General features: G+C 36.3%; 1 protein-coding gene across 1 annotated transcript in view; it reads right to left on the bottom strand.

Annotated features, from left to right (window-relative positions):
• Nucleotides 1-13,279, bottom strand: part of CDH18 (cadherin 18) — a 246,804-nt gene that overhangs the window by 26,282 nt on the left and 207,243 nt on the right. The window contains exon 9 of the mRNA XM_069005894.1: nt 5,606-5,742. Coding sequence (XP_068861995.1) covers nt 5,606-5,742 — 137 coding nt within the window. The remainder of the gene's footprint in view (nt 1-5,605; nt 5,743-13,279) is intronic.

Here is a 13,279-nt window from a genome sequence, read left to right as displayed (position 1 = left end):
CTTTTTTCAACTTCTCAAGGGGTTTTATATTTCGCTGCTGGAAATTATTATTTGTCTCTGTGAATCCTGTTTTCCTCTGAATTATGTAACTGTATCTTTCTGTTATTGTTTTTACCAAGACTTATTAAAAAACTACTTATGTTATAATTAGAAAAGGAACTTAATGTTTTGTATTGTAATTCTTGTAAAATAAATGTTCCAAACTTTTATTCTTTTGAGCTATCCTGCCTTTTCACATATTTTAATTCTGAACAGGGTTTGTTGTCACTCTATTAAAATATGTCTGAAAGTTATTTCTTTGAGTAGTTTTTTTGCAATGACAGGATTTTCATGGTGTCCTTTCCATAGCACATAGCATATTTTCTCAATGAAGTACTGCTCTAACCAACACTTCAGTATTTTTTCCCCTGAAGTTCATATAAGGAATATGCATAGCAAATAAAATTCAGAAGACATATAAACAAAGACAAATATATTTGCTTGGTTGGTTTTTTTTTTCCAATATCTGATTTTGTCTAATACCTTGGAGATTTCTGGGTTTTTTTTCTGTAAAGTCAACTGCATAATGATGTCTCTTCAGTATTTTGATTTCTAATCTGTTACAGTATCAAAGCTCTGGATATACAGTATCCTTCATGTGGTGGTTTTTTTGCTGTCTCTTTATAGGTTTTCATTAAGTCTGGGGGATCTGACAGAACCTGGCAGGAACATCATTATTTCAAGTCTCCTGTTCTATGCAGCCTTGCCACAGCTTTACAAATTAGGAACTCTGTATTGACCCTTCAAACACAAGTTTTGGCACCCATCATATTGAAGTTTTCCTTTAAGCAAATAGTGGAAAGTTGCCTGATTTTGGAGACACTCAGAAGCACCACAACTCCATCGCCAAACTGTTGAGGATCTATCTAGTAAGCACAGCAATTCATTCTACACACTGATATGATAACCAGCTGGGTAAGAGAAATATGCAGAAATTTCACAGTAGAAAGTACCTTTAAAATTTTTGAAATATAAGTGCTTCTCTTGCTTTCAAAAAGTCACATTTCTAATTAGAAGTACAGTTATTATCCATCTAAATATTGAATATTTTATGAACTCCAGTAATCTTTTGATGTTAACATCATCTGAAAAACATATCTAGAAGTTGGTCTGCTCTGTTTTCTTCTTTCATTTTCTTCTCCACACTCAAAACACAGTTCCCAATATCAAAAAATCACAGAATCATTGATTTTGAAGGTGACTCCATAGATCTGCAAGTCCAACTTCTCTGCTCAAAGCTGGATCTACTAGGGTACATTAGTCTGGGCCATGTCCAGTTGAGTTCTGAATAGCTACAAGACAGAGAATCCACAACCTCTCAAAGTGACCTGTCCCACTTTTTGATCAATCCCACAGTAAAACCATTTTTCTTATTTGGTTTAAATGGAATTTTCTGTATTTCAATTTGTACACATTGCCTCCTGGATAGTACTCAGATGAGTCTTTCCTCATGTTGGTCATCTTTAGTCACCTTTTACACTCCCCCAACAGTTATTTAAACACACTGATAAGCTCCTTATAAGCCTTCACATCTCCAGGCTGAACAATCCCAGCCTTTTCAGCCTATCTTCATATGAGAGATACTCCAGTCCCTAAAGATTTCATGCCCCTGCATTGGACTTAGTCCAGTATTTTGTACTGGGGAGCCCAGATCTGGCAGCATTCCTCGTGTGGCCTCACCAGGGCTGTATAGAGGGGAAGGATCACCTCTCTCAGCCTGCTGATGACACGCTTTCCCACACAGTGCAGAATGGCTTTGGCCTCCTTTGCCACAAGGGTACATCACTGGCTCATGCTCAGCTTTCATCCACCAGGAGTTCCACATCCTTCTTTCAAAAGCTGCCCACCTCTCAGTTGGTCCTCCATGTGAACTGGTGCATAGGATTATTCCTCTCCAAGTGCTAGACTTTGCATTTCCTGTTATTAAATCTCTCTTCACAAGATTTCCTGTTCACCCACTTCTTCAGCCTGTTGAGATCCTTCTGGTTGTCAACATGACAGTCTGATGTGTCAGCCATTACTCCAGTTTTGTGTCATTTGCAAACTGGCTGAGAGTGCACTCTGTTCCACCAACCAGGCCATTAATGAAGAGATTAAAAAGCATTGTATCCTGTATCAGCCACGGGGAGTACTTCCTACTGATTGGACTCCAGCTGCACTTTGGGCTGCTGGTTACAGCCCTTTGAATCTGCCTTTTCAGACAATTTTCATTCCACTTCACCCTTCATTAATCTAGACTGTTCTTCTGTGTGTCTTGTTCTTACACTAATCTCTCTCAATCTTCCTTAATTCTTATCATCTAGACAGGTAATTTTGGAATTTTAATCACTTCCTATCATTGAGTGCTATCATTAGAATGAATTCTAATTGACAGATTCTACACTACTCCTTAAAATAGCTCATCCTTAACTTTTTTCCACTTCCAAAGGAACAGACTGTATTTTCTGTATTACTATGACTGTATTTCTTTCCTCTAAATCAGTCTTTCATCTGTTATAAAACATTGTGCACTTGCTTTGTATTTTCCTATTCTCATTACTCTTGCCAAAGACTTGTTCAAAAACCTTTACTAGACCCAAGCAAATTCTATCTTCTCCTTCTTTCAAACAGACTTTTGTAAATTTTTTCAAAGAATTCTAAGGAGTCAATTAAATGGTAATAATTCTATGTGAAACCATATTTTACAACATTACTACTACTATTACTACTACTATTCCTTCCCCCTGCCCCAGATTTAGTCTGTAGATTCTTGAACATAAACTACAGTATTATTTTATCATCTTATTCCCTAATACCACAAAGAAATTTCAGGAAGCACCAGTACTGAAACAATCAAAGTAGATGCTGCTGGACACAAAAATTCCACTCCTCCTCATTGTATGATGCTGTTTAAGAGCAATGAATGTTAAAGAAAGAAAAGGATTGATCATCCATTCTTATAGTAATGATGTGCTTTAAGAAGTAACAGCATAAACAGGAAAAGCCCACTGATTATTACATCAGCATTATTCCCACAGAGCAAAGTGGTAGGACTTCCTCTGATTTCAGAGAGGATATTTGACCAATGCAGAGTGTATATACCACATATTGAGATGAAAAGTAAAAGTAAATGTCTTATGAAAGGTTCAGAAAGAATAAGGCTGGAGCATGAAGATATCATACATTTGAGGGTAGAAATATAATGTTGATTCTAAGTACCATTTATGTAAAATAACCCCGGTTACTAATAGTGGCCAAAAGGATGATAGGTAGAAACTGAATTCTATCACAGGGACATTTAATAACAGGAAATGTAACACAAAGTCAGGAGAGGAAAATACTTCAAGAAACCAACTATAACCAATACTTTATACCTACTTTATAACCTCTTGTTATTGAAGGAGTACAATCTTTAGGGGCCTTGCAGGTTCTGCTGTGTTCTTGGCTAAGCAAATGGTGTCAGAAGCTTCTATGTTTGTTCTAATGCCTTCTACTATGTCAGATAAATTTGAAGAATCCCACTCCCACAGCTAAATAACTCTTTGGTCATAGCCTTTAACCTATATTTCAGCTTTTGTCTTAGTTCTGCAATACCTTCTGCTCGAACTTGAAATCAAAAGTCATAAAAGACTGTAGATATGGGATAGATAGCACTTAAAGCAAAAGCTTTGGCCATACACAGCATATGCTCCTTGCTCCACCATAAATTCAATTATTAAGTTCACAATGGATTTGGAAGAGAGCAACAGTGTTGTAATGGTTGAGGAACTAGACACAAGGAAAGGCTGTCTGTCATTTAGGCTGCCTGTCAGTCTGTCTGTCATCTTCAATACTCTCTCTTCCTTTTTTCATAACTGAATTGTTTTTCCAATGGAAACTATAGATTTACTTATTTTTCCAACCCCCAGCTTTAACAGTAACAAAGACAGTGCAAGGGACAAAAAAATCAGATCATGTTTCCCTGTAACAAATTGCACCTGAAACAGAAAATTCTAAGCAGTGTCAAAAAAAAAAAAAAAAAAAGGAAAAAAGGGTATAATTTTTATTATTCATTCCATTCTGTTTTAGTTATAAACATAATCCTCCTTCTCCATGCTCTTCTCACCATGATAAATGTACCAGAACTCTTTTGATTATGTGAAACAAATAATGTGCAGAATGCTATGCTTAAGTTTTATGCTATTGAGATTTCTTTCTGGAAAATAACTACATTTCAATGGATTCCAAAAAAGGACTCATGACTACTCCTTTTTTCAGGGTCCCAATGTAGCTTTTAAGTCTTTTTTTGAATTAACACTATGCACTCGCTTATGATTAGGCTTTAATTATATTTTATTTCATGATGCATTGAAATAGCACATTCTATATGTGAAAACACTGTCAAGCACACAGGAGTGATAGCATTTACTTTTTCAAAGAGCTAATCATAAAATTATAGATCCTATTATTTACTACAGGAAAGTACTTAGCTCAAAATGTCAATTTAGTTGTGAATGAAGGTACAATAATAAGAAACAGTTTATTATACGTATGAAATATGTTCATGCTGTTTATTTAGTAGTGTGTGCTAGTGATGCAGTGGCAGAACAGATTAAATTTTAACCGAGAGATGAAACAGATGAAAGCAGACCAGGCTCAATGTAAGTGGCACCTGTTAGCAGTAAAACCTGTGTTTTGTCATAAAAAAAGAAACCAAAAAAAAAAAGGAAAACGAATATACGTAAAAGTATTTCACAGTTTTGATCAAAATCACTGCCGCTGAAAGATGGTATCATGAATAGCGCTTAGGAAGACTGGATCTATTGATCCAAGATGGGATTTTTTCTTTCGTCATTTGCTTTGTTGAGCTTTTTAAATTGAAAACTTTGACTGTGGAAAAATAAAGACCCTGTGATAAAAAGGTTAACTGAAAAGTTCTTTACACTGTCCTTGCCTCAAGTAGAAATATTTGTCTCAGACTACTCAGCCAGATGTTTTTTGATCATTGCAGGGCTTATCTGAGGCAATGGAAATTCATCGAAATTAGAGGGCTTTCAAATGCACAGGTAAGTATTTATTGTACCTTTATTTGGCAATTTGCCTATTAAAAGGCCAGAGACATAATCAGAAACTGCAAGGAATCTATGAATTATAAATTAACATGGCCATAAATTTAGTATCTAATTCATTAAAATAGTAAAATTGATAGTAGATACAAGAAGGAAAGATAATTTCTTAGACTGTTCTATATAGTCTTAACTTCTAAGACATATGAACTATGAAACTCAAGTGGGACAAGCTGTTGATTTTACGACACTGAATGCTTAGAAATGTTCCTGGGTAAATTGGCAGCCTTCTGCCCCATGCAGAGAAATGTGGCAAATTTACACAGGTGCAATCACATAGGCATGTGGCATTTTGTTTAATTGTTCTGTGGAGTTAAGAGTATTCACACAGACATGCGAAACTCCTTTATCCAGACTAGCTAAAAACCCACTAGTGTTTAAAAGAACATAACATATTAAGGTAGTCTTTCTTAAAATCTGAAAGTGATTATTTTCCTTTCTAATTTTTATTTTTCACACTATGTGCCAAATAAATTATTTACCTATCTCAGAAGCAGCCACTGTGATGTTGTACCAAGGTGTCTCCTCTCTGTCAAAGATCTTGGCAGTCTTAATGGTCCCAGTACTAGCATCAATGGTGAAATACCTATCTTCTTCTGTGTTATGATCAATGAAATATCTATGAAGAAATATAACAATAAATATATATTCATTGTAGTATATAACAGAAAGCTATATAAGAATATTACTTTCAAGCTTTTAAAATCACAGACATTTTTAAAAACAACCTAAACAAATCTATAATTTGAAGAAACCCAAAGTAACACTGTATTTAATTTCTTTCATAATGTTTTATTTCTTTTCAAACATAACAATATTTCCACTGTGAGTCACAAAGGTATAAATTGCTAACAGGTCGTATTTTGCACAGCAGTATAAAATCCTGTCAAAAGTTAGATACACATGTATTTTGACTAAAAATCATGAAATAGAAAAGCAGAAAAGAAAGCAGATACTATTTTTCTGCTTATTTGCCTGTCACTGCTAACTGGTGTGCTCAGCCTCAGTTCCTGTTCAGTATGCCTCTCTGACATGAAGCCGATGACATGATGACACATAAGCCATTTGGAACATAACCATTACAGAATATCAGAAATGTCTGGTTCCCAGAGCAGCCATTGACACTGCCCTAGAAGCAGAACTAAGCATCCCTGCTTTACTCCCTTGGCTTCTGGGAGCTTTGCCCAGCAGGGAAAGTAAAAGCCTTGAAGTGGGTAATGGAAGCAGAGGGAAAGAACACAAAAGAAGAGATCGACAAGATATTTTTTCTCAAAGCTGGAATAATTTACAATGGCTTTTAACAAAAGAAGCACTTACAGAACCCTTTCAAGCCTTCTTAACTAACTCAAGAAAAACAAAAAAAGGAAAAGTATTATTTTATGTACCATAACTATTTTCATTCTAATTTTTCATCCCTGCTTTCATTGTGTGAAATTCCATTTAATATATGGAAGGTATATAAATGTCAAAATGAGTTATTTGTCCCATCCAGTTGCTCTTATTTTTACATCACTATAAATGTAATTCCCAGCTAATAAAAAGAGTGGCACACATAAAAGCTACCATGCTCAAAATAATTAAAAATGAGTTTTATTTCTCCCACAATGTACTTATTTATACTAGTTGTGGAAAGGAAAAGCAAACAAGCAAACAGACATTTACTTGAATGATATATTAAAGTCATAGATGATATGAAAAAGCAAAAGAAGGAAAGCACTTAGAGGGGAAGGCAGCAATCTGAGTGAGTTACCTTAACTGGTCAAAGGATTGGACACTCAGTGGAAAAGCCAGATAGGATTTGGTGACTTAGGTTCGATCTTCCTTACTGGAGAGAACCTGAACCCAACACTCCCACCTGCAAGAAGTATTTACATCTGCCTTACAATATGCTATCCCTCCTTGTGGAACTCCAGATTTTCTTACCATGCTTCAAGTATTTTCAGCAACTAAAGGACCATAGTTCAGTCACTGGAAATCAAAGCAGCCAAAGGTAGTCTAGAATATCTTTCTCTTTGCCTGTTCTCCATCTTTCTTTTCAACATCATGAAGATTGAAAACCCTGCCATATGACTGTGGGAGTTGCTGGAGAGACAGTACGTCTCAGTTCCCACACATTTTACATTTCTCTGGAATAAGAATTTTCCTTGTTGTTTCGCATCTAAGTCACAACCTATTGTGTGGTTCATTAATTGCCAACAGCTGAGAATACCTCATTCCAAAATCCACTGGATGTACCCAATAATGACACTGGATGTACAAGATGGCAGCTCAAGTTTCTTCAAACAGGTGGACTGATAAGATCTTGATTATGTAGGGGATGGGGCAATTTTTTAAGAGTTTAAGTCAGGAAAATTTTTTTCAGACGACATTATTCTGTGTATCTCTAACAGAATAAAAAAAACAAAAGAACAAGTGATGTTGCCAGAAAAAGAACAAAAAAGTTAGTTAATTTATAATTGCTGGATCACAGCAGTTATTGCAAACACTCTTCTGAAAGTTGGTATGGTTCTCCATGCTCGGTACATTCAGGAGAGGAATTAAAAGAAAACTCCTGATGAACACTCATCAGTCACTGATCATGACATGCTGGATGGTGCAGACATCCAAACAAATTTATTTTGCTTTGAGGAATATTGGAATCCTCTGTCGACACATCACAAAAAAGAACAAATATGGACCACACAATTATCCCTTGGCATTATTTTATGTGGCCAAGCTATAATCACCTCTTTAAGACTGTGCCAATCTCAGTGGAGAACTTGTATCTGCCATGTCCACAGATAGCATTACCTTTTAGTATTTACAAAAGCTTGAAGACAGAGTAGTATCAACCTCTAAAAATCCATAAAGCTGCCATATTTGCTACAGAGTCATGTTGACATATGAACTTTGTCCAGAAGATGTATGCTTCAGGTTGTGAAATGCCCCCATGCCTTATACTTTATGCTTGGCAGTGTAGGAAAACTGAGTAGGAAAAATAGTTGGAATATTTTGATTATATTATTATTAACACAGAAATAATGAACGTTTGGTTGTGTTGGGCAAGATACATACACAGATACACAAACATCTTTTACATGATGAACCAGAAGGTTAAGAGAGGAAGCATGGAAAGCATGGTTGTCCTTCAGTTTTCTTGGAGACATTGTACTGGTAGAGCTTGCAATCAGTTATGCTATGATAAAATTTAATTAATTCTGTCCTATTATAGCTTTGTTTTACTTGACTGTAAGAATATTGTGATGACAACAAGAATTATTTGCTGAAAAAAAGAAATCAGATAGTTTTTCCTGACCTGTTCTTATGGAATATGTACTGCAAATCCAGACCAATTTATAATACAAGAGTCTTGTCCCTGCAAACATTAAATACTCTGGAACCTGTTTGCTTATTATCAACATCAAGCACAGTGACTATTCTGTGAGTTACTACTGCGCTGACCACAGAACCACAAAAATAGGGCTATGGATTATTTGTAGACAGTAGCTTAAAAATAGACAGAATTTCATGTTGGGCTTCAATAAGAAAAAAAGAGCTGCTTCTGTGTGTGTGACTTATAACAAAACATATAACAAAACATTACCTCTTCCTCTGAGTAAAGTACAAAAAAAAAAAATCTGTCACAAGAATGAAGCTTGCATAGAAAAACTGATGTTTGATTTTCTGATGAACTGTGATCAGCTAATGATTCATTTTCATAAACATATTGTAAAAAAGGGTATATATATTTTTTTTTTTAATATGAATACCTTTTCCTAAATCAGTTATTTAAAAGTGTTCCACAGAAGATCAAAACTCTGTTTAAAGAATTTAGGGTTGGATTAATAACTTCAACTGTATTTTCTGCATAATTAATAGAAAAAAGGTGACCCTTTGGTAACTTATTGTACTAACACTTTTACTTCCAATGATACTGGAATAATAAAATTTTTTTCTAATTTATCCACAGTAGCCCTTCCTTTCATCTGCTAACTTTTGCATACAGTTACAGATATTTTGAAATATTCACAGACTGACAATTATTTTCTTCATCAATGAATAAATAAGAGAGCAGTACTTTCTCAGGCTTTCCCATTATGAAAACATTCAGTTCTCCTCCATTACTCCAGATTCTTCCTTAAAACTGTTTTGTGCATCATATCTAAAGCAGCCATTTGCACTGCTCTGTTTATCAACCTTCATGAATGTGTCGGTAAAACAAGTAACAGAAGATATTCCCACATAGTAGAAAACCTAGGAATGCTAGTTCTTCTAGTGCTTTAAAAATATTTTGTACAAGAACTCTCTTGGTAGAGCAACTAATTTTTGTCATGTTAGAGGATATTTAGAACAAGTTTCACTGTATTTACAAAATGCTGAACAATTGAGACCTTTATAAATTCTAGTCACTCATTTATCTACATGTTGAGAGTAGAGACCAGATATATCCGTAAATAGAGAACATTATAGAGGCAATGGTACTTTACTTAAACTTCCAAATTTACTTCACCTTATTAAAAAAAAAATTACTTTCCTTTGGATGATAGTGGCAGCAGACACAGTCATTCCCTTCCACTCCTACCCTTCACTCCACATCTACTGGTCTGCTTTTCAATGCTTTTTCTGGATTACAAAAAGATATAGTGCAAGTTTTGAATTTCAAAGAGTAATTTCAAAAGAGATTTTTCTCTTTAATTCAGTTGACGGTTTCTGCTCACTTAGAATGCATTAATTCAAAAATTAATTTACAATATCCACTTGAGATATTTATTTATAGACATTTAGTCATGACAATGCCATGTGAGTTAGCATACTTATAAGCACTACACATTAGATCAGCATATCTGAGTTGCATGGCACATGTTAATAAAGAGACTTTATAACAAGACATGCCTAGATAAACAGGTCCCCATAAACTGTTTACATTCAAACCAGCAACAGAAACCAATCTGAAAGAAACTTCATTAAAAAGGATCATGAATATAGAAAACTTATTAGTCATACTATCTGAAGTCAATCTAAAGGAAATTAAGTACCAAAACTGAATCCTGCTAGTGCTGGGAAATGCAACATGTGCCACCTTTTTATAAGGCAGTGTCAGTGAATGGAAGGGCATTTCCAGCTTCATCTATATCCTCATCCCTTCTTCTGACCAAAGCAAGCCACTGGCTCCTCTGGCTTTGTTCCTCACTTCCTGCCTTTTAGTGAAGCAGTGGGTCAGAGGCGACAGATATTCCCCCCATTTTTACTGAAAACTAAAAGCATTTGCACCAATTAGGAAATAAAGAGAAATATATATGAATGATGGCCCTTGGGCAGAAGGTCACTATAGAATATATAAATCTGCTTTCAGTATTAAATCTGTCAGACTCTAATAATGCAAAGACTGCTTAAAATTGAGAAAATTTTAAAAGGTGCTAAAATAACTTAGGAATATTAATGATCTTCAAGCTGTTCTGAACCTAACAGGCATAAGCATTTTCAGAATCTCTCTACCTAAATCATTCAGTCTTAACATCAGTTTATCACGGGATAGACAAATGGCATAGGCTGTTACTCTTCTGGTATGGCTCTCTAGATACTGTGTTTTAAGGAAGAACCTTGAGTTTAAGCTTTTATAATAGTTTTGAGATTTTAAGTTGTCTCTTTCTGTTTTTAACCAAATCTTTAACTTATCTTTTCATTATGTTATTTTTCATTTATTGCCCTATGTATTAACTGCAAAAATGAACTCATATATTTCTATCCTGGTTACAAACCTTGTGGAGGGCTGCAAGCCCTTGGCACAGGAGCCCTCTGCACTCCCTTGGAGAGAGGCCTGAGGCCCAAAAGACTCTCTCCCAAGATAAGCAGCCTTTCTTAAGAACATGGTGACCAAAAGAGCCACTCCTAACATGTCTTGCTTCTTTATGGTAATAGCCTGTACCCTGTTGCCAGCTGGTTTCTACCCCACCCCCTGCCTTCCCCATATAACCTCTGCTCCGACCTCTGATGGGGGAGGTTGTCATCCCTGGCCTTTCCTTCACAGAGGCTGCTGGACAATAAAAGCTGGCTCTGTGGAACTGCTATAGAAGGCTCCTGTCTCTCTATCCCCGAGTTCGCCTTGGGTGATTTCACAAAGAGCTGAATCACAAGAGCTGATATCACTTGTAGCTGAGAAGTTGCTACACTTGCTGAAACCACCTGTGGCTCAGGGAAGTTGCTAAAGCCTCTGCAAAAGCCTTTCCCTGGCAGGATGCTTTCTCTAGGAAGGTCGCAACACACCGGGTTGTCCACCACCGGACCCAAAGGTGATAAAACCTCATATTGATAATAAACTTCCAAAGACAGATTTCAGCCAGATATGAATTCAAAGATCACAGCACTTCTTTGGACTTTTGTTTTGAGACATAAGCAAATAGCCAGTTCTGGAATAACAAGTGAAACTGAAACAAAGGATCACTAAAAAAAGTCCATGGGAATGGAACAGAATCTTGTCCAACCAATTATACCTTCAAAATACTTATCAGTCAGAAATCAAATGCCTTTATAAGGAAACATGTTCAGTTAAAGATTTAAGCAAGAAACTTTATACAAAAAAAAGATAGATTCAAAGTACATAAATTTTTTATTTCATTTTATGAAATATCTTAGAAAAGGAAGAGTAAGCAACTGCATAGAGTGAGAGGAGGAGGTATACCATGACAAAGAGTAAGAGAACTGACCAGCTGCCAGTCTCTGTGCTTGACCAGCTGGACAACAAGAAGAAATGGTCCATGCTGGGACATAACTCGAGTGGGTGCCTTTTATCTTCTCTCTGCCTCCTGACAGCAGCACTCATGAGCCTGGGAACAAGCAGGAAACCCTCGAAGCCAAATGAGGTGGTGGGGTGACATTCTGTTGCTGTGACTGTCTTGCACTACACTACCTCCATTCCAGGGCCAATCTATTTCCCAATAGTTCGAACAAACTCAGCCAGGAGAGAAAAGCAATTGTGAAGTATGAGTCAGAAATCATGCCAATCAGCAGGTAACCAATTTTCTCCCTGCAGCATGTCTGGTACATTAAGGAGACATTCGATATTCCAGAGCTCCTTGGCAAAAGACTGCTACTGAGAACTACAGCCTTCAACTGTGCTTTTCAGGTGTGAAAATTAAATACATTTGAAGATAGCTTGGAGCAGGTAATCCCTCTGTTTACTGTTCCTTTGCTTTCTTTTCAAACAGACATAGCATAACTTTGAGAAAAATACTGTTCCTCTCAGAACATTTAAAGGAAGTTGATTCAATACGCTGTTCCCACTGAGATATTGCTGGTGCTGGCTGCCAGCTGACATCCATCAGCTGATCAGCAGTACTTTGTTTCTGTCCAGGACTCCTGGCTCACCTCTCATACTGAAATCTCAGCTCAGCAGGAGCAGCAGCTTTCCATCTCCTAATCCTGGAGATGAGAGTTGGCAGATCCCAGGAGACATGGAGTTGACAGAAGTGAACCACTGTCTCCCAGAAAAGCCCCTGAGAGGCAGACACTACCGATTTGAATTTTATGCAGAAGTCAGCTTCCTGCTCCAGTTCTCATTCCCATCCTCTATGATTTGCTAGCGCACTGCTCACCTTGAACACAGAAAATCTGGAACGCTGTTCATTTGAAAGAAGTAAGCCATTTCTAGACACTCATCGTGTCTAGCTGGAAGTTTCTGTCTGCATGTGTTAACCAGTGATCATTTTTCTAGCTAATTCTATCAGTAAATGTAGGCTAAGAACAGGCCACAACTTTCAAGACATAATTCAGAATTCAAAGCAAGGTAAAGGTTTGTCTTCTTTTCATGACTTTATGAATTTCTTCAGAGGATTATGACTGTACAAATGCATTTCAGTTAAATGTGTTGATGGCAGAGCTATATCTATCTTATTATATCTAAGTTGCTTGTTATTCAAAGAGATTAACATTCAGATATCAATGCTTATAAGAAATAAGGTGCAGTAAGTGTTACATGAGAAACTTTTATTTTTCCCTACAAGCTAGCTACAGCTACTTCTGTACAGCTACAGCTACTTTTCTACCTACCAGCTAAAGAATGGTACTCTACTTACATACTTTTTTTTCCTCTACATGTTATAGACTAAATCAAATAAAACCAAGATTGATGGATTTATGCCTATTTATTGGACTTGAATGACCCTATCAAATAACTACAC

This window comes from Aphelocoma coerulescens, chromosome 2, assembly GCF_041296385.1.
Source record: "Aphelocoma coerulescens isolate FSJ_1873_10779 chromosome 2, UR_Acoe_1.0, whole genome shotgun sequence".
Lineage (NCBI taxonomy): Eukaryota > Metazoa > Chordata > Aves > Passeriformes > Corvidae > Aphelocoma > Aphelocoma coerulescens.
The sequence above is the reverse complement of the archived record's forward strand: the minus strand, read 5'-3'. Positions and strand labels throughout refer to the sequence as shown.